Below are 26,749 nucleotides of genomic sequence, written 5' to 3'. Positions count from 1 at the left end.
TCTTCCCCTTATCCCTCTGATTTGTCTTCCCGCTCCGCCCGATTCCTGGAAGGGGCAGCTTCCCCCCCCCATCTATAGTTTCCCCCACCCGCTCACGCCGGTAGCCTTGTCTCCACCAATGGGAGCGCCGCGCAGCCATGCGCGTGCGCAGTCTCGCGGCCGCCCTCGCTCGGAGCGGGCGGGCGGCGGCGGCCGGGGGTCCCCGCGGGCGGGCCGTGGCCGGGGGTTGGCGGCCGGGACGGGCCGTTGTCCGGCCGCTGTGGAGCGGCACCACCGCCGCCATGCCCGGCAGGAACAAGGCGACGTGCGGCTACGGCAGCCCGGAGCTTGCGGTGGGGCAGCAGGCCGCGGAGGGCGGCCGCGACGCCGGGGGCCGCTCGCCTCATGGGGACGAGGAGGAAGAGCGCGGGAGGGCCGGACCCGAACACAACCTCGGTGACCCCGATATCGTTAAGTCTCCCAGCGACCCCAAGCAATACCGGTGAGGGCGGGAGGGCAGTTGCGGGAGGACGAGGCGCCGCCGGGGCAGCCCAGCCGGTGGGGTGGGCCGGGGTCTCCCCGCTCCGTGTCCCGGGCACTGCTCGGACCCCGGGGGTTGGGAGTCGGGCTGGTCCCGGTGGCCGGGGCAACTGGAGGCCTTTCTGTAATCTCTGAGGATTCCGCGAGTGTGTTCGTCCTGAAGGTGGGCTGCCCGGTGTGTGTGCGGGCACAGGACGGGAGGATCGGCCCCTGTGCTCAGGCTGGTCGGTGCTGGCTGTTCTCGAGCCACAGCAACACCCAATTAATCGTTAGTTTGCAGCCCTCGGCCGGGCAGCTCCTCTCCGAAAGCATTAAGTGCAAAGTGCGGCTTAAGTATTTCAGAGCAGATCCCAGCTTAACAGCAGTTACTCTTCGTGTTTTAGATGAGCTTTTGGGTTTTAGCACAAATATCTGTGAGTTGAGGTAAAATGCTTTTTGGCTACTATTTTGCTTGTGTTTTTATTTCGATGTTTCTGAGTAATACCCCAGAAAGTGATGAAAAAGATCAGCTTCCCTGAGCACAGCCCACAGTGTCCGTGGCCCAGACACAGCGAGAGGCTCAGATGAGAACTTCAGCTGAGGTTGAGCTTGTTGGATGCTGTAAGGAAGTCTGTTCTTGAGAGGACACTCTTATAATTTCTTCCTCTAGGACAGAAGATTATCCAGCCCTTGTTAGAGCTGCTTTTTTTAAAATTTAGCTTTACTTTCCATGGTGTCTAATCTGTGCAGCCAGTGGAGAATCTACTGCCTGAGCCTGGAACTGAATTTTAGGTTTGCAGTGACATTGGCTGGCAGTGAGATTCACTGCTGGCTGCCTGAAGAGGACTGTGCCCATTGGCTCAGGGAGAAACTTGCTCCCTCCCTTCTTGCCCTACTTCCTTGCTGCTTGCTCTGGATCTCTGCCTGCTGCTCCTGATGGCATTCTAACTCATGCTAGTTTGTGGCAAGCTTGTCCTCCTGCAAAGCTCGCAGCGGCAGATGCTGTCAGCTCAAGGAACTGCCTTTGCTACCTGAAGCAGCACACTGGTGGATGAAGCTTGGGAAATCCACTGAAGGCTTTCAGTACCTATTTTGAGGCTCAGGAACCTCCTGTGCATGTGAGAATTGGAGAGAGTGTTTGCTTACAATGTAAACCAATACCAAAATCTTGCAGAAATCTTACTGTCCATTCTTAACAGAATTTTTTAGTTGGAAGCAGAGAGTTACATCTTTTCAGACTGATTTTCATGTGTGCAAAGTGAGCCTGGCACAGCAGAGACATTGTCCTTATGGAAAAGAAGTTCAGTATGGCTGGAAGCAAAGCCACACTGAACCAGGTGTGATGCCCCAAACCTCCTGAGGGAGTGTCCTGGCAGGTGATGGGATGATGCTGACACACTTTCCCCTCTTCACATCTCAGTAATGTGTGCTGCAGCCCAGTCACAGTAGGCTTAGTGTGTCTGTCTGGTGACATCAGTCTTAATGGAAAATGTCATATTTTGCCTTGTGAAATAACGATCACAAACCCAAAAGAGCTCTGATGTAGATTGCAGGATGTATCTTCAGAAGTGGGTTTGTTGGGACAAAATATTTGTCATGATAAAAGTTTGGTTTGTTCATTAGAGCTGTAATTGTATGGTTATATTTACTAAAAATGTATGTTTTATTTACATTCATCCATATATGGAATTTCATGGTCTTGTAGTTCTTGTAATTTGGGAAAATAAAGAATTTCTCTCAGCATTTACCATGCACTGATACGTATTTCAATATTAACTTCTAAACAATTGTCAAAGAAAAACTTTGTGTGAGAACAATCCTGTTTAAACTTTTTCAGGAGGTTTAAACAGTATTTTTAAGAATTTGAATTTTACAATTAAGACTTATTTGCATCAGTGCTGCATAGTCCTTTAAAAAAGCAACTGGACTGTGCTTGCTTCTGTTTCTACCTTATGTGATTGCATTTTTTGTACTGTATTTTGCATACTAGTGGATATTAATTACAATTGTCCTTTTCCATTGGACTGAAACATGGAAAAAGTAAAGAACACCTATGTCAGTGGTGCCTCTGCTCAGTATAACCTAAGCTGTTTAGATCATCCTGGAGTGAAATCCGAGAGCCTCCAACAGCGCCGTGGTTCAGCCGTGTCCTTGCTGCTGGGTGCTCTCTGTCCTGTGTGCAACACCCACGAGCCTCCAGATGAGCAGTGTAAAATTAGTATAATCTGCTCCATTAGCTTAATGGGGCTGTGTGGAAAGGATCAACAAGAGCTGCTGGATACACCTGGCTGAACAGCTTTATGGCACATTGTTCCTTGGGAAGAATAGCCCCATTCTCTTCTCTGCTTTCCACCAGTGCCTGCTGCTCCCTGGGAGGCTGGGGTTCTCCAGGAGCTGTGAAAACCTGCAGAGCAGAGCTGTGTGTGGAGAAGGAGGTGCTGGTTGTGCTGGAAGGTGCTGTCTGCAACTTTGGCTCTGAGCTGCCCAGAGGCTGAAGCACCCACGTGTGCAGTGTGTGTTTTAGGACATTCAGGAGTGCTGCAGCTGTGCAGTGGGACACGTGTACATGATGGGAATGGTTAGCAAATATGCTTTCAGAATGCAGGAGGATTAACTTTGTTCCCAGACATGAGCATGGATCCATCACTGTCTGTGCCTTCTGTAGTTCCTCAGAGAATCCCTACAAGTTACACACTGTGCTGTTGTTTGAATGAGTCAAAATGCACTTGTGCTTGCTTTTTTTTTTTTTTTTTTGAGCAGATTTGTTCTGCTCAGCAGTCCTGCAGCAAGGAAACTGGGTGTGTTCATGGTCGTGAAACCCTGGCCCAGAGTAAGCACTGTCATTTCCCCTTGGGTGACTGGTCATGAGTCATAACCTTAACACAACTATTAGATGTTTGTTCATTAGCTTTTTTCATAGGCTTGGTAGTCCAAGAGCTGTGTCCACATTGCAAGGTTCTGACCTGATGTAAACTTGGGGGTTGGACTAGATGACCTCTAAAGGCCTCTTTCAACAAAGACTATTCTGTGATTCTGTGTTCTGTAACAGATTTTTCTGGGACTGTGGGATGTGACCATGGGTTTGTTTTATTCTAGCTTGCTTTTTTTTTTGTTTTTTTTTTTGCTGTATCAGATACCACAGGTCTCTATCACATTAGTTCATAGGATGGATGAAGTATTTTCTGGACCCAGCATTCCTATCTTTCTGCAGCTGATGTGTTAGCCCGTGCAAGCTCCTGGGAGGGGTGCTCTGGCTAATTTGACAAATTGTGATTCTATTCCAGATTTGATGTAGATGAATACGAATGAGAGTTCTTGTAGTGCAGAGCATTGGTGCTTGCAGTCCTCAGTATGAAAAGCTGTGGAAGGGTGCTGCACAGAGGGCTTTTGGGGTTTTATTTATATATGTACACACAGTATAAAAACCTCTGTGCATATATAAACACACACACAGAGAACTGTTTGTTGCTTCTTGATAGGAACCCAGCCAGTTCCCTGTGACTTGTTCTGTGGAGCCTGCAGAGGAGTTCTCTCCTTTCTAACACTTGCCCGCTACATCTGCAGCCCCCATTTAATAGAAGCCATTGATGAAAACAAATCAAATACTCTGGGGCCTACTTAGAAGCAAAGATTAAGATCTTCATTCTGTCACATCATACCAGTTTCCAAGAGCCTGACAGGCCTAAAAGATGATTGAAGTTTGGGTTTGCCTATTCTGAGTGCATGAAGTGAATTCTAATAGCTTAAATATTTCACAAAGAGAGAAATAAAAGCCAAAATCAGTGAGCTTGACCTTATGGGGAGAGGGGCTTCTGCTACTATGCTGAACTACTTCTTATTCCTAGAGCTGTTGAGTAGCAGAAGAGTGTTTTACTTTCCTGCTATAAGACTGCTCACAGTCTTGGCTACCATTAGATTTTCACGAGGAACTCACTCTCAAAGTATTACAGGAAATAATGAAATTTTTGCAATTCTGAAAATTCAGACTTAGGAAATTAACATATTCATTGCAAATAATTATTCTTTCAGGTATATCAAACTGCAGAATGGCTTATGTGCACTTTTGATTTCGGATTTGAATTACATGGATGGTGCCCCAACATCTTCAGAGGAGGAGGAGGAGGATAATGATGATGATGATTCTGAAGAGGGCAGTGATGAATATGATGACTCTGGAGCTGAGATTGAAGATGGTAGAGAAGATGATGAGGACTGTGATGAGGGGGATGAGAGTGAGAACAGTGATGGAGATAATGAGGATTTCAATGATTCTGATGACAGTGAATTAGAAGAGCTGGCTGATAAGGAAGAGACAAGAAAGAGAGGTTGTTCAGAAAAGCAGGTATGTACTTAAAGCTGTAGGGTGCAAAAATATATAGTGAGCTTTCTTGAGGTCTGAAACCTTGTGATCAGGCATTTGGATGAGACCTTTTTATTGTGCCTGTCCCAATTGATTAATCTTGTACTTCTGTCATTTTCCTGAGGTGTTTCTTGAAGCAGCTTTTACTGAGATTGTTGTATTTTCTCTAGTCTGCAGCAGCCCTCTGTGTTGCTGTTGGCAGCTTCTCTGATCCTGAAGATCTGCCTGGATTAGCACACTTCCTGGAACATAGTATGTATCTGCTCCTATTTCGTCTTCTCCAGCTTCAGTGGAAAATGGGTGCTATGTAGCTCTGCATTTTTGAAGTATTTAGTATAATTTCCTAATTTGGCTATTTGAGAATTTATTTTCATGAGTTTGTGGTTTTATACAAATACTGACTTAGTAAGGAATTTTTGATATGGGGGAAGGTGTCTCCCTGTTCGGCAGGCTATGCCTTAGCCTATATCAACATTATTTGTTACCCATTAAATTGAGGGGAATTATGTTACCTGTGGCTTTAATAGGCCAGGCTGGAGATCTTTGTCTCCTAGTAAAGGGTGATGAATTAGTAATACAGACACAGAAACCACGTGAAGTTTCTGAGCAGATGAGTCTCAAAATACTGCTCTTGCCTGGTTGAGGCCAGGCCTGCCTAGGAGGGCACTGTCAGAGGCAAACTGCAGCAGTTACTGGGCAGATCACCCAGGCTGTTGGTATTCAGTAGTTTCCTCTGCCTTCAAGCTGTGGGTCAGTCCTAGAGGGGTTGCTATGGCTGCAGTTTGGAATAACAAATAAATGTCATCTTGGCACTGTTGGTGATTTTTTGTTGCAGTGGTTTTTATGGGCAGTTTGAAGTACCCAGATGAGAATGGGTTTGATGCATTCCTGAAGAAACACGGGGGTGGCGACAATGCCTCGACGGACTGTGAGAGGACAGTGTTCCAGTTTGATGTGCAGAGGAAGTACTTCAAAGAAGCCCTGGATAGGTAACTTTGTATGAATGGTGATTAGGTGTTAATGTCTGTATGTGCCTCAGGAGCTTGGGTGTAGCTGTCCAGTTCTTCATTTTGGAGTGATCAAGGCTGCTGCTGAACTTCCATAGCTACCTGCACTAGAGCAGTGATACTGAATATAGGGAAATGCTGTTTCCCTTTGAATATGTTGCTGGTTTTTTTGCTGTGGAATTATGTAGGACCCATGTTTAAGTCTTAATGCATGCAGCTCTTTGGTTGTTTTGGCACTCTTAAACTAGTAGTGACTGGAGAAATGTTATGCAATGTGACAACTGATCAGAGGGCAAGTGCTCCCAGAATCCCAGCAACTCATCCTTTGAAATAGCTGTCCTGGTAAAGTTACTGTTTTTTCTAAATTGTTGTTAGTTTGTTTCAGGCAGTCTTCAAAGATATGGTACAATGTGTGTCTCAAAGGGAAACATTTAACCCAGTGCAGGTTATTCACTGCTGAATGTATCTTTTGCCAGAAAGTGCTTAACTTGCTCTTTTGTGCTGTTGGAACATCAGAGCTCCACTGGTTGGCATGGTTTCCTTTAGTGAGAGGAATTTCTCATTCATGGGGGCATAGCTGAATATTCTTGATGCCATAAAATACCTCTGGAGGAGAGTTAGGCTCCACTGCAAATTCACTTTGACATGAGAGCAAGTGTTTGCACGTTTTTCCAAGTATAACCTAAATTTTACTTTACTAGGCCAATTTCAGCTTCCATTTGCAGATTAATCCAGTTTTTTTAGATGTTTGGAAGTGTGAAGAATCAAAAAAGTATAATTGCAATCTGTCACAACAGCTTGCTTAGTGCAGAGGAAAACAGAAATTAGGAGTTCTGTAGAACAGCTTCTCATACAAAGGAGATAAATAAGTGCTGAGGATGAATTCTGCTCATTCAAGCACTTGTGGATCTGAAGAAATGGAAAGACATCACCTTCCAGTTGTCTACAGAGTAATGGGTCTTCTAGCCATAGAACTCCATCAGGAATATGTTACTTTTAACCTCTTATTATCCTTAACCTTTTGCTCCAGCCAGTTCAGTTTTTAATTAAAAAACCTCAGCAAATAAAACAGAACTATTAGATTCTGTGGCAGCCTTCTGCAGAGTCTCCATGCACTGCAGATCTGTCCCTTTCCAGTGCTCTGCTCTCTGTGGATACAGAAGAAATTTATTTGGATTACAACACTGACTTTTATAGTAGATAATAAAATTGTAATGGATATAAAATCTTGTGTTTTACAGTTTATTTCCTGGGGTTAGGAAGAAACTTCCCCTGTGATCATGTTGTTTGTGAGGAACAACTGGCATTTCCTCTGAAGCATGTGATGCTGGTCCCTCTTAGATCCAAGAACCAGACTAGGTGGATCACTTGTCTCATCTGGTGTGACCATTCTTAGGATATAAAGGCAGATAATCCTGACACATCACTATCATATCCAACTGGATCCAACCAGTCCAGTCCCGCTCTGTGGAGCTGGCAAGCCCTGCCCTTTGCTTTCTGATGGTATCACAAAACTGGCTTTTATCTTTCTTTAAGACATTATAGTCAAGAATGACATAATTTGTAGTAAGACAAGCAACTTTACAAACTAAAATAATAGATGTTGGATTTAATTGCTGGTTTTTGCCCTAGCTTAATAGACACTGAAGACAAGTATGTGAATTTTTCTGTTCCATAGGTGGGCACAATTCTTTATTCACCCTTTAATGATCAGAGATGCAATAGATCGAGAAGTGGAGGCTGTAGACAGTGGTAAGTAAGAGAGTCTTTTCCTGTGCATTTAAAACAAAATCTACTTTGTAACACTATTTATTGGGTTCTGTGTTGAACTACCCTTCTGATCACTTCAGTCATGTTCACCTAACATCAGAGAGATTACACTCTTGAAGTTTTGTGGACATCAATGGCTTTTAGAGGAAGAAAGACTGGATGTAGTGCCAGCACTGTGAGAGTTTACCCTCACACTTTCATTCATTAGAAATTAATAATCTGAAGTGGTTTGGCAGTAACTGGCAGGGCACTTATATGAGCATGTAGATGCTCTGTAGTCAACAAAAAATGCCTTTAGCTCCAGCACAGCCCCAGTGCTCTTCTCCAGTCTTGTGCAGAGTTAATACAATGAGTTGAGGTGATTTTACTTCTCTCCTTATTCTAACACCTGGATAACTACAAAGTCACTTCCCAGAAAGAAATTAAACCAGGTGTAGAAGTGAGTGGAGTGTTGATTTTCTAATATGTGATGGATACTCCCAGACTGCCTATAAAACGTCACTATTTTAGGAAAAAAAATGTTATTAGCAGATATCCCAACTGGTTCAAATATTTATTCCAAGTCATTTTCTTTATCTGTCTTCTGGCAAGGAAAAGTGGGCGATTTGATATTTGAATTTAGATAAAAGTCAGTGTAAACAAGGACCTGCCTTTGAGGTAAGGTGTGGTTCTTCAACAGCTTCAGCCATTTTACACCTTGGTGGTGCAGAACCAGCCCTTCCCTTGCAGTGACACTATGGTATCGTGCTGCCCAGCAAATGGTGTCAGCTTGCTGAACTGGCTGCTGGAGAACCCAGCCAGAAGAATTAGTTTACAGCTCTGCTGTACATGTTTCTTATTACCAGCAAAACAGGAACAGGAAAATGCAGTTCAGGAGGGTAAATTGATTTTGGCAGAGCCCCATATTTAGATTGGTGTAAACTGGTTGTAAAACTGCATTTTTGGAAACTATCTTACCTTTCATTATTAGGCTAGAAGTTGTTCTGTGTGATCTATGGTAGAAGCAGGTTTGTAATTGTTCTCTGGCTCTTTCTGCAGAGCCTGATCCTGTATAATTTTGATGGCTTTTTGTCCCCATTGAACTTAACATATTCAGAGCATTCAGACAGGGCAACTGAGGGTTTTACATGCTTTTCCTTCTTATCCCTTTCTTTACTTCTCAGCAATGAGCTGTGTTTTTCCTCTTCTCTTAATTTTTTTTGCTGCTAGCAAGTCCTCTTTCATATCTTATTTCACTACTTCATCATATATCAAAAGAAATTTCAGGCTGCATCTGTGTGGTATGTCTCCTTTTCAGTTTGGCTGGGATTTGTGCTTTGTTTTGTGGGAACATGACCTCAGACTTTGATGCATGCCACTGCAAATTCTTTAAATTAACAGAGTATCAGCTAGCAAGGCCTTCCGATGCAAACAGAAAGGAGATGTTATTTGGGAGTCTTGCCAGGCCTGGACATCCTATGAAGAAATTTTTTTGGGGTAAGTCCTGAATTTCTGTTATAAAATTGTAATGATACTTAAACTTTTAACCACCTAGAAGTTTGAGTGCTTAGATGCACTAATATGAACTATCATATCACAGCAACCATTAGCCTTGTTCAGAAGAATTAGAGCAATTATCCATTTTACAGGAAAATGGTTGGGAATAAAAGCAGCTGTCTCCTTTTTAAGATACTTTCCATTCTGGTACTGCTTTTTGCTGATGTTAAAGCTGGTTTGCCCGAGGTGTATAATCATGGAACTTTCTGTTAACACAAAGGTGGTGCTCTCTGAGTCATCTCCATCTTGCTTAAGCTTGGTTTTTTTGCTATTGGAATTTCCTGGAAAAAACTAACTATCTCTGGGTTTATGTCTAAGGAGGCTTTTCAAAGTAAATAATTCACTGCTGAACTTCTAGGAGTTAGACCTTCACAGCCATGTGAGTGGAACAGAATGAGAATTTGTCCATCTCTTGGACAATCCACTCCTCGCTCCCTCCCCCTTGTGGTGCTGGTGAGGGTGTAAATAGCAGTGTGATGGATATTAGAGTTACCAGCTTTGAAATGTAACTCATTTTCATAAATTTCTATGGTGACATACACTGAACATCATATTTCCCCCTCTTTTTCCCTTTGCTGTTCTGCAAGTTCCATTGGTGAGGGAAGAGCTGGCAACACATAGTCAGCTGTGCAGCCTGTGGGAGATCTGTCCTTCCTTGTCATAGAAATATTGGCTGTTCTTAGGATAAGAACCAGAAATCAGAAGATACTAAATTTCACTTAGCATTCCTTTAACTTCAAATTTCTATTAAGTGTTTTTAATGTGCTTTACCATGACTAGACTTAGGGAGGAAAACAGATTGTCAGTTTGGGTGGTCTTGCTGTAAGCACTGTGTCATTAACTAACCCTGCCTCCCCTTTGATGTTTGCAGGTAATGCAGATACGCTCAAACATGAGCCCAAAATGAACAATATTGACACCTACACCAGGCTGAGGGAATTCTGGCAGCGCCATTACTCTGCTCACTACATGACTTTGGTTGTCCAGTCTAAAGGTAACATCAGCTGCTCCTTAGAAACAGCCTCATTGCTGCTGCTGGTGCTTTTGGAACCAGTCCATCTGTAGCCCAAGCCAGTCTAGTGGTTTGTCCAGTCCTGCAGAGGGTATTTATATGTAGATTTTAGCCTGGTTTCCAAATGAAACAAGACCTGAGCAATTGTGCTGTTATCGTCATCCTGCCACTTCTTGAGAAACCTTTTACTGAAGCTGTTGAATGGGTTCCATATTAACTCAGAAGGGAAAATCTCAAAGATAACATTTCAGAAATAATCTTGTAGCAATGAAGAGTCAGACCACTCAAATTAATGCTGCTGATTTCTCTGCCATCAAGAGTGAAACTGCACAGCAAGTGATGGGGAGATGGAGACTGAATCTCCCAGTTGTCTTGTTTGTCTAGGGGGAGTAGAGGTCCTTTTTCCCCATAGCTTGAAAAATTCTATGCAAATGGATTTGAGTTTTATTTCAGCCGAGAGCTGCAGACATATGGGTTGTTTCTCCTGAGAATAGAAGAAACACATTCTTAGAAGTTATTCGAGTTAGGTTTGTATTTAGGGAAGGGTTTTGTTGAATGCTAAAACTGATTGCAATTCCCATGTCTAAAATGGGGAGATGGTAATAATAGAGGCAGTATTTATTTTCTTCTCCTTTGGCTTTAATTTTGGTCTAGACAAAAGTACTTAGGATGCTGAATGCCTCTTGAACAGTCATTAAGCCAGTGATGGATTGTAATATTTACTATGGTGATTGGGAAGAAAATGGTGGTAACTGATAACCAGGCAGGTCAGCTTTGTATTTCCTTCTCTGTTAAAACAAAGCCAGCAGTGAATCCTCCCCCGACCCCATCCAGCCTTTCATATTGCTGTTCTTTACATGTGCAGCATCACTTTGGCAATTCAGAATGCTTGCTTAAACAAGCAGTTTTCAAGTTTTTATTCTAAAAACCATTAAACTTCTGGTTCTTGACTCATTTCCCTTAGAAAAGAGGATGGAGAGAAGAAATCTTTAGCACTGCAGGACTGCATTTGAGGGGGGAAAACATCTGTGTATAATCTGGAGAGTCATGGAATGAGTTGCAAGTACTGGTGATTTTGTAGATCCCTGAGACAGTAATTCCTTCTCACAGTCACTCCAGACACTACTGAACTTTAAACCCCAGTTGTGTCAGCCTGGGATTTGAGCACTGTGCAAACCCAGAGCTGTGACCATGGGTACAGCTTGGCAAATGTTAAGAATTGGCTCAAACCAACAGCTTTGAAGTTTATAATTTAGAACTTTGCAATTTTCAAATACACTGACTTGCAGCCTCTTTGAAATAACTGGACTGGTGAGATAGTTTGTCTTAAGTCTTCTGGAAATTGCATTTCTGTCTTTCTTCTCTCTATTTTAGAAACACTGGATACGTTGGAAAAGTGGGTGACAGAAATCTTCTCTGAGATCCCAAATAAGTAAGATTCTTTTGATGCATAAAGACATTGCTGATGATACAATTATCTGGTCTTAAAATGACATTTAAAAAAAACCCCTTACTGGAGAAACAAAGGAAATTACCATTTGTTAATTAACATTCTTATCTGGAAAAAAAAAAAAAGCAACTTTTTAAATTAAAGGCCGGCCTCAATTGTTCCAGGAAGAGTTTGTTTCTGCTTAACAATTATTTAGGCTGTGAGCTGTGTGGTGCTAACTTAAAGCAGTGTTTGTTTAATATGTGCTGATGCCTTGATTTTATGATAAGTCATTCAAACCTAGATTATCATTTCACATTGCTTATCTTTGCTTTGTGTCAAAAGTAATTAGAAGCAAATTAATTAACACCATATCTAGTATTTAACTGTCATCCTTAGGATGGCAGTCAGTTAGAAATAAATCTTTTTTTAATGGCTCCCTCCAGTATGCTCTCTCGAAAGGGGGTTCTGCAAAAGCTTTGTTAACTTGAAAAGTGTTTTATTTCCTTTTGCAAGATGTTTGTTTCTGTGGTTCTTGGAAATGCTCTTGTGAGAGGCTAATGCCATTCAGAGACACATTTGTCTGTCCTGGCCACCCCCCTCCTCATCCCTCCTGCCTCACAAGACAATCCATCAGGATTCCTTGAGTCCAGGTGAACTCAGGAGGTTGTTTACTGTACTTGGCTGTACAAAAGCAAGTTCTGTGCTGTTACTGCCTTGTACAGAAGGAAGGGGAGATGTTGGTGTGGTATCCACATGTTGGTTAATTGCTCAGTTGTGTGGGCAGAGTGCCAAGCTGCCTCCCAGGGTACCTCCCTGGGGCTGGGGGGATGCTGGGCTGCACCTTTGGAAAAGGGCTGTTTTCAGGCTCCCTGGTGTCCTGCAGAGCTGTGCTCCTTATGGCTTTGAATATCTCAGTGTAGCCTTGAACCCCTGCCAGTAACATCACACTTCCATTTTGCTTTCAAGTGGTTTGCCCAAACCCAGCTTTGACCATCTGACTCAGCCTTTCGACACGCCAGAATTTCACAAGCTTTACAGAGGTAAGTGAAATAGATTCAAATGTTTTGAATACCTGAATATGGAAAGAAATTTTCTCTGGGTGATCCAGATACTTTGTAGAGTAGTTGTGTGTGGTTTTGAATAGCTTTTAACTATTCTTTCTGCATTATGTGAAATTTATCTCTGTCTAATCGTGTATATTTATAATTAATCCATTTATTTGTGTCCAGTTGTTCCAATCAGGAAAGTTCATTCACTGACCATCACTTGGGCACTTCCCCCACAAGAACAGTATTACAGGTACACTGTGCTGCATTTTACTTCTACCATGTTTATGCTGAGAATAATTTATTGACTTCCACAACAAACCAAAAGAATCTCATTTATTTTCCTAACAGATTACTTTGGTTCAGCTGGGGGGGGCATTTAAAAAATGGATTAAACTGATACAGATACAGTTCCCTTTCCTCACTGACTCAGATCAGTCATTATGTCCTGAACTCCCACATTTTTAGCTTATTATCTTTATTCTGCCTGAAAATGCAAAACTTGCCCTGAAGAAAGAGACAGTGCATATTTTAGTCATTAGCCCAGTGATTTGAGGCCTTTCTGTGAAATGTGTTACCTCCTGGCATCTAATCTCCTTCAAACTTTCTCTTAGGGTGAAGCCTCTTCATTATATTTCCTGGCTGGTGGGACATGAAGGCAAAGGCAGTGTTCTTTCTTTCCTTAGGAAAAAGTATGTCGTTTTTAAGCAAAGTTATTAAATGCTTTGATCTCATTCAAATACAGATAAAGTCTATTTTGTGTATTTGTATTTTCTATAGCTATAAAAGGAGGCCAAGCCTGCCTTTGTGTATCAGTGTTTTGTAGAGATATTCTGTAAGCTGATGATAAAACCAAGTAAGAAATAAATGGGTTTTGTGTCTGTGATTTGTGGATCAGCAGTATCTGTGACTGATCTTTGAGATCTCCAAAATATAACTTAGCTTTTTCACTGTTTTTCTTAAAGTCTGTATCCTGAGGTCACATCCTTAAGCTGGAAAAGCTTTGTGTAAACTGTCAATGGATTGAAAGCCACTGAAATAAAGCTGTGATATGCTGCTTGTAACTAAGCTCAAACAAAGCTGAAATTATTAATTAATAAGTAACTCTTCCATAGGTTTTGGGCCCTTGCATTGTATGGAGGAAATGGAGAGACAGGATTTGAACAGAACTCCACTTACTCCATCTTCAGCATTTCTGTGACTTTGACTGATGAAGGTTACAAGCACTTCTATGAGGTATGGTTTCCTGCAGGTTGTTTTTCCTGCTGTTTCCCTAATGTCTGGAAAAATGAAGTATCATCTTCATTTCTGTCTGCAGGTGGCCCACGTTGTATTTCAGTACGTGAAGATGCTGCAGAAGAGGGGGCCAGATCAAAGGCAAGTGTTTGCCACTCCAGCAGATATTTGTGGTGGTGTCCTTTTCCATTACCCTGTTATTTGTAGTGTTTGCACCCTTTGTGGAGTTAGTAGAGCATAAACAGGGAGTCAGTAGTAAAGCTTGTCTGTGTTTATGTTTATTTAGCTTTCTAAATGTTTATGCTTGTTTCTTGGTGCTTTTAGTTTGACTTACAGTGATCTGATTCCCTCAGTTTAGTAAGCTGAACTAGTGTAGATGTCAGGTGCAGTTCTGTGTTCATTTTAAATGAGTTTGTTGAGCCAGGTCTGTGGAAGTCAGGACTGTGGTGTTCTGGTGTTAACCTTTAGGTTTATTTGGTATCAGATTCTGACTCTTTGTAGTTAACTCTCTTTGTCTTTGAAAAACAGAAGAACTTTCTGCCAGTTCCAAGAAATGCCATTTTGAGAAGTGCATTTAATAGTGGCTTCTGTGTCTTGTACCTGAATGAATCACTGATCTCACCACTGATGCCTTTCCTAGAAGGCTCCTTGTTTAAGATTTTTGGTAAATGTTGTGGAATAATGGAGAAAATCCACTTTTATTGTCTTCTTTCTCTTTTGCAGAATATGGGAAGAAATACAAAAGATTGAAGCTAATGAATTTCACTATCAGGAACAGGTATTTATCCACTGATTTGACATAGGTAAACCATGAAAAGTATTACTTTCCCATTTTGAAACACATTTTCAATGCTCTATTTGAGAAGAAATACATTGTGCACCTTAATGAAGCTGTGTTTTGCTGAAAGATGATGTATTCTGGGCAGAGAAATATTGAGACTATTTCCCTAACAGAATTAAATGTTGATTTTTCATTCCTTACCTGCTAGGTAGGATATTTTTCAGTTTTGACTCTCTTACTCCTACTACCTGTAGCCATGTTCTGTTTCTTATTAGATAACTTGTTTTTTTCTTTGAATGGCACTGAAATTTCCTTTTTGGAAAACAAATCCATCCATACAAATGCAACATACAGCAGGAACATAGATCTGTGTGTGCTCTTGTGACAGGGTTGTGAATCCCAGGGGCAGAATGACTTAGTCATGGCACCCCAGTTTTGTGCTTGGTGGATAGAGCTGTGCTAAGGAATGATGGTCTCAGAGGCAGGGCTTGGGATAAGTGGTTAGGGGATGCCCAGGAGAGGTTTAATGTTTCCTCAGGTGTATGGTGTCTTAAGAAATCCTTGGGCATGTTTCCCACTACACTTACAAGAGACAGATGTGTCAAACTCAGCTCTTCTCAGGTGTGTTTTGCTCTCTGTCTGACCCAGAATCTTTACAGTGTGATGCTGGCTGGTGCAAAAACCCCAAAAGCACCCAGCAAGGATCTGAGCAGCCTGGTCCTCTAGGCAGCCTTACCCTGCTAAAAGGCAATGTGTATTTCATGTCCAAGCAGGAGAACCTCCACCTCCTCCTCCTCCCCATCATGGCAGGGAACTTGGGAAAGGAGCAGAGCCAGAGGTACTCGTGCAGCAGCAGCAGTTCCTTGCCTTTTACTTTCCAGGTCACTTTAAGTCTTGAATTGTTGCAGGACTCTGCTTGTGTTCCCTGGAGGCAAGGAGTGCATTCTGCTGGCTCTTTAATTTAGTAGGTTCCATGACTGTAAACTGTATAATCAAGGTTTCTTCTACAAAGATGATGTGTGTGAAATTTCAGGATTCTCAGAGAATATTTGACATTGTATATGGTTATGAAATATATTTAATTTAATAACTGAAACTAAATGCTGTAACAAGCACAGCATCCAACTCATGCTCAACATACCTGACTAGTCAAGCTCTTCTAAGAACAGAAAATGGATATCTTGGGTTTCTAATTATGTGACAAATAGCTTTATTTCTTTGCTTGCAGACAGATCCAGTTGACTATGTGGAAAACCTTTGTGAGAACATGCAGTTGTTTCAGAAGGAGGATTTTCTGACAGGAGACCAGCTCTTGTTTGAATACAAGCCTGAGGTAAATATTCTTTGAACTCTGATTATGTGTTTTGATGTAAGGAAAACATGTGCATACTGTGTAATACAGGCATGGGTATAGGCATTTGTAATTAAGCATAATGCAGGCACAGGTTTTGTATTAATTGAAACACTTTTTGTATTCAGAAAGCAAATCTGTTTTGTAAGCTTGTTCTTCCTACATTCCCATTGAGAAGTCTTTGCTGGGTCAGGCAGTCAGAGCTGCATTTGAGCTGAAATAATTGTCTGTAACTTGCAGATCATTGCTGATGCCCTGAACCAGCTGAGCCCTCAGAGAGCCAACCTGGTTTTGCTGTCTGCTGCCAACGAAGGCCAGTGCCACCTCAAAGAGAAGTGGTTTGGGACTCAGTACAGCGTGGAAGGTAAAACAGCAGCAGGAGCTGAGAATGTCTGATCCATGCATTAGAGGTAGTGAAAGGATAACAACACAAAATGCAAGTGCATGGAAGCAGGGAAATGAATCCTCAGTGCTTTGAGCTCACTGTTAGTCTCTGTGCCACCCAATAACTGCTCTTTGTTTGGTGCCAGTTGATTCCCACTCCTGCAGTTATTTTGGGAGGCAGCGGTCCCAGCAAGCTCCACTTGGCTGCCATTCAGGGGAAAGAACACCAACAATAGGGCACAGGGTGTAGGGTGAGCTGGGTTACTAAGGCAGACTTGATTTGCTTTTTAATAGGACTGCTTCAGTTTTGCTCCAGAAAATTTTGTGGGAAGGGATTTAGAAAGAGTCCTGATGAATGGGGTGATGTTCAGAAACTCCTGTGATACTGCAAATCTTTCTGGAGATTGGGGAAAGATATCTGGAAATAGGATGGCCTTACCTTCCTGTTGAACTAATGCATTTCATGGTTTTTAACAGATATTGACAGGTACTGGAGTGATTTATGGGACAGTGACTTTGAGTTAAATCAGGATTTACACCTTCCAGAAGAAAACAAATACATAGGTAAGGCACCTGGGGATGAGTGAAATCTTCCCCAGTGATTTATTTGAGAATTTGCTGTGGTTTAGAAACAACTTGAACTGGTATCAACCTGTTTTTGCAAATTAAAAGAACATGAGCACTCTGTTCAGGTGGGTTTTATTTACCATTGTTCTATTTATAAGCTTAAGAACTGAGTTATTTGAGGGCATATAAACTTGCAGATGATAGAGCCATATAACAGAGCAGGCCTCACAGTCAGTGAGAGTTAACACAGAGCTCCAGACACCTTAGAGGAGAATTTTATTTGCTTAATCCTCCTGTTTCTGAAGGCATCTAAATATCATCTCCCTTTGTTGCCAAAACCAAGTGAAATGAAAGCCAGGACTTGTGTCCTGGATGGAATGTAGTGCCACCACTTCTGCTCTGCTTCTGAGCCACTGTTTTGGTGTGGAAGTGAAAAAGATGTTCTTTGGGTCCAGGAAAGTGCAAATAATTTAAAAAACTGGAGGGGAAAAATGTATTTTTTTGATGCTTTTGAAGACTTAGATGAATTTAGCCTGATTGTATCTGTGAAACACACTAACATGTGGCTTTGGTGTGGTTTTTCTCTTTATTAGCCACCGACTTTGCTTTGAAAGTTGCTGACTGCCCTGAGACAGAATATCCAGTCAAAACACTCAGCACACAGCAAGGCTGCCTCTGGTACAGGAAGGATGATAAATTCAAAATCCCAAAAGGTAAATGCCTGAGGGCTTTCTGAATAGTAAGACCCTGTTTTTACCAGCTGGAATTTATTTGAAGGCAAATAACCCCGTGGTAATGTTCACCATTTAAACCAAGTGCCTGCTGCCAGCTCTTCCATGGTCCTTTTGATATGTTTATTAGCTACAATAAAAGAGAAGCAGGTGAACCAAGGCAACAAAGGCACCCTGCTGATACCTCAGGTTGAAAAGAGGAATCACTGAAATTTACTGACTTCTGAACAGTCTGTGTGGGGACAGGATTGGGCAGACAGAATATGCTGCTGAGAGAAGGGCTTGAGAAGGAAGGAGCACATTAATTAGAAGGGACATAGTCTCTTCTACAGAAAAATACAGCCTGGATCTGAGACAAGGGTGTAAAGTATATTGCTGCTTTCAAGTAGAATGTCACATTTTTAGTGTCTCTTAAACATATGCTTGGTGGAGTTTTCTTTTTCTATTTATAGTGGTTATGCCATTTGAGTATTCTGCAAAGCACAGCTTTGTTTTCTAATATTTGGTACTTTAAAGGGAAGATTTTTGGAGTAAGAAGGAGAAGATGCTTGAGTTAAAATAAGAAAAGAAGTGTTACAGATGAATGACAATTTTCATTAAACTCAAACTGTGGCCAAAGAGCAACTTGATGGAAATATATTTGACTTCAGAAAGTTGTCACTTTCTATACAATTACTCATTTAAATTTCCTTTTCCTCACCAGGTTATGTTCGATTCCATCTGATCTCTCCATTGATACAGCAGTCTGCAGAGAAGTGAGGATTATATTATTTATGCTTACCTTGCAGAGTAACTAAATTACCATACCTAGTGAAAAACCAGCGAGAGACTTTAATTTTAAGGAGGAATAGAATAAGGTGTCCTTTTCTCATGTCCTTCCACCTTCCTTGTGGTTTTATCTGCAGTTTGGTGAGGGTGGTTCTGCAGCAGGTCTTGCCTGTAGCCAGTGGATGTGTGAGGACTTCCATGGGGTGTTATTCCCCAGAGCAAGTTTGGGAAAAGATAATGTGACAGCAGCAGTGCTCAGAGAAGGAGCTGGTCCTGAAAAGAACAGTCCAAAGTCATGTCCTGAGCATGTCCCAGGATCCTGGGAGGCTGCAGGAGCAGAGGTGGCTGCAGCACTGGGAAACAGACTGTGGGTCGGGCAGAGCTCTGGGTGTGCTGCACTTGGCTTGCCTTAGGCTGGCATTGCCACTTGTAACCAGTTCCACAGTGCTTTTGTCATAAGCCTGCCAAGACCTGCACAAATCCTGCTTTGGGAAAGCCTTTGTAAGTCTGTTTTCATGACTTGTCTTAGTTTAAACTTTGAATTGGAATCCAGGCAATAACAGAAAGCTGAAAGCAGGGACTGCAATTTCCAGGTTGCATAGCCTGCTTTACTCTAGCTTATTATTATTTTATTACCTTGGTAGATAAATAATCATCTCATTACTCAAGTACTGAGTATAACTGAGTCTATCTGTCCCCCAATCCTTTACACAAAGTAAAATTATTTCATTTTCTGTGATTTTTTTTCCATATTTTGAGCATTGTCTTGTTAAAACGTGCATTCTTACCTTGAAGAAATCTTAAGTCTTGTGAGGCTGATATCTTTGACATTGCAAGGAACAGTTGAATGTCCAGATAATTTTTAAGTAGTGTTGTATGCTTTCTGGACAAAGGGAAACTTGCATTGTATATTAGTGGTTTTTTTTGAAAGTTTCTTTTTTGAATCTCATTACACAAATTCCATTTCTGTTGGAGAGCTCCCTGCATCTACCATCAAACACATCGGGCTTGACTTTCCTCTTTAGTCCATCCTGTTTTTCTTTCTTTTTAACCCTCTGCCCTTTTCCCCCTGCAGCATAGTTTTGTTTGATACATTTGTAAACATCCTTTCCCACAACCTGGGGGAACCAGCTTATGAAGCAGACGTGGCTCAGCTGGAGTACAAGCTGGTGGCTGGAGAGTATGGCCTAATCATCCGAGTGAAAGGATTCAATCACAAACTACCTGTAAGCTCTGCTCATCTCCTCACTGTCTTTATGCCTGCAGCTTTGCAGGGTGTGTGCTTTTCTGGAGCATTGAATGGTTGGATGAGGTCTTTTAAATGAAAAATTTATCTCTGACAGGGTAATGCAGCAAATGTGCTGCTTTTTCTTGTGCTTATATGTATAAAGATGGGAGTTGTGTGCACTTACACAAGCTCAAATTATTGACTTCAGGCTGGCTTAAGTCTTTTTTTAAGTAATAACTGTATCTCCATTAAGATTTTAACAGCTTTTCCTATAAAAAGAGCTTTGTGTCTCCATGGCCATAAAGAGGATTGGAGCCTTTCTGTTTCTAAGTTGTGCCTATTTGCGTGATGTCTGAAAACAGATTTTGTTTTCAATTTGGCTTTGGAGATCCAGCTTCTGAACATGCTCATTTTGGGTGCATATTTTCTGTGTTGGCTTGCTGAGAGGACTGGGGGATCCCTGTTCCCATTCCCTAAATGCTGGCCATGTAAGACATGGCAGGCACAGAGAGGACACAGTGATTGAAGAGGAGACAATCATCAACTTCCATTGCAAGAGCTTGGCTGGAGCTTTAAGACCATTAATCATCTGTCAGACTTATTAACAGGAGTTTTAACAGAAAAAGCCAAATATGCAAACAGCAGGGTCTGAACATTCTCTTTTTCAATCCTGAATGATGTGTCTGTTGCAATGTCATTGTGCTGGTCAGCTGTAAAAGGAAAAAATGGAATATTGAATACAGAAATGTTGGGAGTTCCAGGCTAGATTTGTTTCAATAGAATGTGGAAACTCCTATTGATCTGGGATATTGAGCTTATTCACTGTGTAAAAACTCTGCCCTTCTGAAACTGTCATTTGGGATAGAATTGTTTAGTGAAGAACATCTGGCAGAATGGAGGAGTGTGCTTTAGTAATGCTCCATGTCTCAATAATGATGATTTTACATTATTGTATAGCATTAAATTGAAATTGGTTCTTAAACCAACAAAAAACCCAATTTAAAACCATTCTCTTTACAGCTTCTATTTCAGCTCATCATCGATTACTTGTCTGACTTCAGCTTTACTCCAGCAGTTTTTGAAATGATAACAGAGCAGCTGAAGAAAACATACTACAACATCCTCATTAAACCCGAGACTCTGGCCAAGTGAGTTCTGGGGGAGGGCAGCAGTGGCTGAGCAGCAGGTGGTGCTGAGGCCGAGCTGAAGAGCTCAGGGATCCCTGCTCTGTGCTCACAGGGCTTGTTCCAGGCTTTGCCCATAGCTTAGGGAGCCCCAGGTCAGACACGTGGCCAGACCGGACACCCAGGGAGCTGCTGTCCAGCAGTGACCTAGAGCCAGCAGCAGCTGCTGAGGGAGGGCACAGTCAGCCACGGGTGCCTGGGGACCCTCTCCCTGTCTGCAGTCAGGAATGGCATCTCTGGCATCCAGCAGCTCCTGATGTGCTGTGGGTTTGTTCCCCTGGTGGCACTGCAGGGATGTGCGGCTCCTGATCCTGGAGCACGGCCGGTGGTCCATGATCGACAAGTACCAGACGCTGATGAAGGGGCTCTCCATCGAGGCCCTCTCCGCCTTCGTCACCGCCTTCAAGTCCCAGCTCTTCGTGGAGGGTCTCGTGCAAGGGAACTTCACCAGCAGGGTGAGTGCAGCCTTGGCAGATGGAGTGCTTAAAATGGGCTTAAAATGGGCTTTAGCACATTGAACTTGGCTGCCAGCTGATGCTGCCTCTGTTCTGGCAGTCTGGGGTCTCGTGGCACTGGGCAGCTTCACCCCTAACACCTCAGGAGTGCCTGTGTGGACAAGCCAATGGCAGTCCAGAGTTGCCACTTTGAGCAGAAGTTTCCAGGAATTTGAATTTAAACTGCAGAGAGGGAAAAATGCAGTAGATGCCTGTAACCTGTTTGTCCTGTTGCCACCATTTTTATATTGTTTGATGTATTGATATATTTGATATGGAGAAATTCCCACAGTGGTGCCACAGGAGGAGGTTTCCCTCAGAGCACATTTATCCTTGGAATTTGATTGCCTGCATGGTTTGGTTAAACCTCATTGAGTGTCAAACACATGGAGTATTCACTGAAGGCTTGTAAGGACAACTGGTGCTATTTCTTTGGCTCGTGCCTTCTCCTTCTGCAGACATTACAGTGCAGAAAGCAGCATGGAGACTCTCTCTGCAGTGTGGTGCAGAGGAGGCTTGAGGGACTGGGGACAATGTGAGGGAGCAAGGATGTAGGTGGCAGCTCTGCTGTTCCTTGCTTGGGGCTCACTCTCTCAAGTGCTGCTCTAGGGTGTGTGGTTGGGAATTGGGGTAATAATCCTCTTGTAAATAAAACTGATGTCTTTGCTTTCTTCCCTAGGAAGCAAAGGATTTCCTGAATTATGTTGTTCAGTGAGTATCTTGACTCTTTAATTGCTTATTATATGGAAACTATAATCAAGATAAGATTCTTTTCTGGAGGAGGGAGTCAGAGTGGGAGTGATGCAGAAATTCCATTTTCCTCTCTGGTACTTGCAGGAGGTGGCTGTTGTTGGTGGCAGTTTCAGCAGACGTAGTCCTGGCTTGGGGAAGGGGAAACATCAGACCGAGTGTGTAAATGTCAGGGTGTTGCTCTGGTTTTGGCCAAGGTGTGAGCAGGTGTTTGATGTTGTGCTGTTTGTGCTCTTCCAGAAAGCTCCAGTTTGCTCCCCTGGCCCATCCCTGCCCTGTGCAGTTCCGGGTGGTGGATTTGCCAAATACCCACCTGCTCTGTAAGGTGAAAACTCTCAACAAGGGCGATGCCAACTCCGAGGTGACAGTCTATTACCAGGTAATGTGTGCTGGGGGTGTGCTGGCCTCTTCCCTCTGGCACCTGCCCATGCCCTTGAGAGCAGGCTCTGGACAGGGTTGTCACAGAGGGGGCACAGACACCTCATGTGAGTACCGGCCCTGTGCCCCAAGGCTAAACCCAAGTGGGTTTCCCTCTGGGGGGGTCCCTGAAACCAGCACCTTCCCTTCCTGGGCTAGTGCTGGGAGCTGGGTTAGTGCTGTGGTGACTTCCTGGTGTCCCCAACTCTGATCTTGGGGGCGGGGCTGGGCCTGTCCCCTCAGGGAAAACCAGAACTTCACATCTGTCCCTGCTGTGAATTGTCCCTCAGTGCTGCAGTGTGTGCCACAAGCCACCTTGGCCTGAACGATCACATTAAACCCACCCTAAATTCTTCATTCTCTTTCTAGTCAGGTGCCAGGAACCTGAGGGAATACACCCTGATGGAGCTGCTCGTGGTAAGTTTGTGTTTGTGCCTCCTCACTCAGCAGTGTCTTCCCTGAAACAGTGCTTGGAGCCCCCAGGGGACAGTGTGTTCCTATTGCTGCCCTTGGCTGAAGTGTTTGGGTGGGGGTCCCCAAATGCTGCAGTGATGGACAGTCCAGGAGAGTGTTCTTGTAGCTCCTGCCCCACAGGACTGAGCCCTCTTAATGCAGTGGTTGTGGCTGGCCAGGGGCACTTCAGTGTCCCCATGTTCTGTGTGGAGCCCACGGGGGGCTGCAGGGCAGCATCACTTCTGCTGTAACTTTGTGCTGTTTCAGATGCACATGGAGGAGCCTTGCTTTGACTTCCTGCGGACCAAGCAGACCCTTGGGTGAGTTCACAGGGGAGGAATTCTCCTGCACCTGCTCCTGCACTCCTGCTTTTGCTGTTCTCTGGTGTTTTTACTCTGGAAATCCTTCCTGGTTTATTCCTGAGTTACAGTAATGGAACCAGCAACATGGACACCTCAAAACCAAAAGCACCCGTCAATACAAGCTGCAAGCCAAGTTGCTTTTGATTTCTGTAAGAATTGCATCTATTACCAGTGTGTTAACTTGGAATTATTCAGCATAAAGTTGTTCCTTCCACTTCCACACTTGGTCCCCCTTCCCCAGGGCTGTTTTCACAGCAGCTCTGTGGTGCTGAGCAGCCTCCCTCGGAGGCACCCTGCTACCTCAGGAAACTGGAGCAGGCTTTTCACAGCTCTGGGTCTCTCACTGTGCTTGGATTAGTTTGCAGGAACACAAATACTCTCCCAAGTTTAAAAGGATTTCCTAAAGCTGAGAAAACACTGAAATGCAGCAATGCAGAAAATAAAGGAAATAGGACTATTGCAAATTTAAATCTCAGATTTTTCTGTCAAAAGTACCAACACTATTTTAACTTGCAGCATGTCCTGTAGATGAAAAGTTCATTGTGCTTGTGGAATGACTTTACTGTTTCATCATTTTTTCTTTAAGCTACCACGTGTACCCCACCTGCAGGAACACTTCTGGGATTCTTGGCTTCTCAGTCACAGTGGCAACCCAGGCAACTAAATACAAGTAAGTGCTCTGTGGGGAAAGTTCTTCACTACTCCCAGCCTTGGCTGTGGGAGTCACCTGCTCACAGTTAAGAGTTCACACCTGTTTCAGGCCACTGAGGGGTTTTTTTGATTCAAGGGGATGTCAGAAGGGACATTGCTGACAGTCACAACATCCTGACTCAAAACCAACACCTGAATAAGGCAATAGCCTTAGGCTTCTTAAAACTGCAGTGGTCCTGACTTGCATAGTGAAAAGTAATTTCAAGAATAGGTAAAATATCCCCCTGCCCTCTTGAAGCTATTCTGCCAGGAGAGTTTGAATCCTGTAAATCCTGTCTAGCTCTTCTTGTGGCTCATATTCAGCAGGCACAGCACTGTTATGGTTTTGTTCAAACCTGGGGCTTTGAACTACAGGTATTTGTCCTGCCAGAGTTGAAAGTTTATTTGAAAAATATGCCACTTGTGAAAAATAACACTGAGTCAGTGAAAGCTTAATTAGCACCGAGTGCTGCTGCCTCTAATATTTACATTTGGACACTTCCATTACTGAGTTCTGTGTCATCAGAGAGGGTTTTCATGTGTCAGAAACCTCAGGATCCATCACATCACATTTCCTTTCAGTCTTGATCCTATAGCCCATAACTGTGTGCAGGCCTCAGGGCTGCAGCCTCAGAGCAGGTACCCAACAGCATCTTGGCAGTGGCTCCTGTGGGTGCCTGGTCACCTGAAGTTGCTGTGTTTGAACACTATTAGTTAAATACAGCTAAAAATGAGAGATTGCCTTTATTTCCTGATACCAGGAAAAATGGACCACCAGGTGTTCTCAGATGTGTGAGCTGTTCAGGGGATGAGGGAAGTGAGCCTGTCCCAAACCTTCCCTCCTCATTTGGGGGCTGCTACTTTACCCCTTAATATTGTTCTGGGGATTTTTTTTTTGTTTGTTTTTTCCTGCCTAATTTAATTATTTGTCTCTCTTTTAGTTCTGAATTGGTTGACAGGAAAATAGAGGAGTTTCTTTCTTGTTTTGAAGAGAAAATCAAGGATTTAAGTGAAGAGGCTTTTAGCACCCAGGTAAAACTTCATCTTGAAAAGCTCTTCTTTGAACTGTGCATTCAGTTACTGCTATCTGGTGATTTTCTGAGGTTTTCTGGACAAAGGCTTCGATTTAAATCCTGCCTCTTGCTCTGTTCTGCTGTTGTTCTCTAAACCTCCATTCTCTGCCCATTTGCAGTTAAGTTCAAAATTGTTACTGTAATTTGGCTTTTCTTTCAACTGCAGTGAATGGGATAGTAAATTAAGGTAGTTTAAAACCCTTTGACACTGATTGTCTTTTTCCCATGTAGGTAACAGCTTTGATAAAACTGAAAGAATGTGAAGACTCCCACCTTGGAGAAGAAGTGGACAGGAACTGGAATGAAGTGGTGACCCAGCAGTACCTGTTTGACAGGCTGGCCCGGGAGGTGGGTGTCCTGCAACTCTGGGACAGACACAAAACCATGCTGGGTTTGCAGCAGTTTCAAATGCATAAATGGGGTTTATGCTACTAGTGCCACACTGGCTCTAAAATAATGTGTTATTTTAAAAAGGTTCTTTTATGCAATGGGGGAGAGGTTGTAGAGAAAACATTTTTATGTTTAAAATGACTTGAATCACCACTGTGCTGCTAAAACCTCCTTCCTGTGGGTTTCAGATCGAAGCTCTCAAGTCTATTACACAAGCAGACCTGGTCAACTGGTTCCAAGCTCACAGAAGCAACCAGAGGAAAGTGCTCAGTGTACATGTGAGTGTCTGTCAGCCCTGTTGCCAACTTTGATAATCAGAGGAGAGCTGTGATTTAAATTTTACTGTGGTTATCCACATTTTCTACATTTATAAGTAGTGTTGTTGTTTGAATTGCATTTCAGTATCTCAAGTTAATTGGCAGGGCAGAGAAACACTGAATGAGATCCCTATTTCTCTTCTGGTACCTTTTTTCCAGGTGATTGGATATGGAAAACACGAAGGGGACTCAGAGGTTACAGCTGTCTCAGGACAGAACTCTTCATCTGGTGAAATACCTCAGCTTGTTTTATTGCCCCCCTCTTCTTTGATGAGTGACATTACCTCCATCAAGGACATCAAAGCCTACACATCAACTCTGAATGTTCTCCCTTACCATAAAATATTAAAATAAAACTGATACCTTGCCCTGCCCTGCTGTGTAATACAGGTGCTTTCTGCAACATCAACATTACAAACCTATTTTTATTAAACCAGAGCTGTAGTGAGAGCTGGGATGAAGATGCCCATTCAGACACTGAGGAAGCTTTCCTCAAGTTTCCAGCCAACCTCCCATCACCTTCTGAAGTTCATTAAGAAGAGACACAGCCCTGACTTCCCCAGTGGTGCCACATTCTCCTCTCCAGCCGTCTGAAGCTGTGGGCTCTGCCTTTGTGTTCAGACTGGTTTGTACCATCCCTGCAGTGCTGCAGCAGTGGCTCAACAGCAGCGACAGCTCCTCAGGAAAGGATCTGCAGCCCTCCTGGAGCAGTGACAGTGGGTGGGGAGAAAAGCCCAAAGCTTCCATCTCACACTGCTTTTTTAGTTTTTCTGTATGTGCAACATAGACAAAATTAAGATGAAATCAAATAAAAGCTAGACAACTGTGGAGAGAAAAGTAGTTTGATTGGTACATCTAGCTACTTAATCATTAACAACTGTAGCAAAAGCACACACTGCAGAGGTTCCTGAA

At 43.1% G+C, this 26,749-nt stretch overlaps 1 protein-coding gene across 1 annotated transcript; it reads left to right on the top strand.

Moving 5' to 3' along the window:
* Positions 1-147: 147 nt before the first annotated feature.
* Positions 148-26,674, top strand: NRDC (nardilysin convertase). The gene is made up of 31 exons (XM_069023397.1): positions 148-481; positions 4,528-4,840; positions 5,029-5,110; positions 5,694-5,847; positions 7,544-7,617; positions 9,016-9,111; positions 10,043-10,165; positions 11,558-11,615; positions 12,582-12,655; positions 12,845-12,914; positions 13,276-13,353; positions 13,777-13,897; positions 13,980-14,038; positions 14,621-14,675; positions 15,907-16,011; positions 16,270-16,393; positions 16,891-16,977; positions 17,574-17,693; positions 18,415-18,466; positions 19,555-19,705; positions 20,728-20,855; positions 21,184-21,346; positions 22,065-22,096; positions 22,376-22,514; positions 22,922-22,969; positions 23,273-23,325; positions 23,954-24,037; positions 24,999-25,089; positions 25,362-25,478; positions 25,709-25,798; positions 25,997-26,674. Exons 1-31 carry the CDS (start codon positions 282-284, stop codon positions 26,189-26,191), a joined length of 3,336 nt encoding a protein of 1,111 aa, XP_068879498.1. The 5' UTR covers positions 148-281; the 3' UTR covers positions 26,192-26,674.
* Positions 26,675-26,749: the final 75 nt, after the last annotated feature.

The sequence above is a fragment of the Aphelocoma coerulescens genome, chromosome 8 (genome assembly GCF_041296385.1).
Source record: "Aphelocoma coerulescens isolate FSJ_1873_10779 chromosome 8, UR_Acoe_1.0, whole genome shotgun sequence".
In the NCBI taxonomy this organism is placed as follows: Eukaryota; Metazoa; Chordata; class Aves; order Passeriformes; family Corvidae; genus Aphelocoma; species Aphelocoma coerulescens.
Note: the sequence above shows the minus strand (reverse complement) of the source record. Positions and strands in the feature narration are given on the sequence as shown.

Coding starts and splice junctions, on each gene's coding strand:
- NRDC (XM_069023397.1), top strand. CDS start 282: ATGCCCGGCAGGAACAAGGCGACGTGCGGCTACGGCAGCCCGGAGCTT. Junction 16,978..17,573: donor AGAAGAAAACAAATACATAG/GTAAGGCACCTG, acceptor TCTCTTTATTAG/CCACCGACTTTGCTTTGAAA. Junction 25,799..25,996: donor GGAAAGTGCTCAGTGTACAT/GTGAGTGTCTGT, acceptor CCTTTTTTCCAG/GTGATTGGATATGGAAAACA.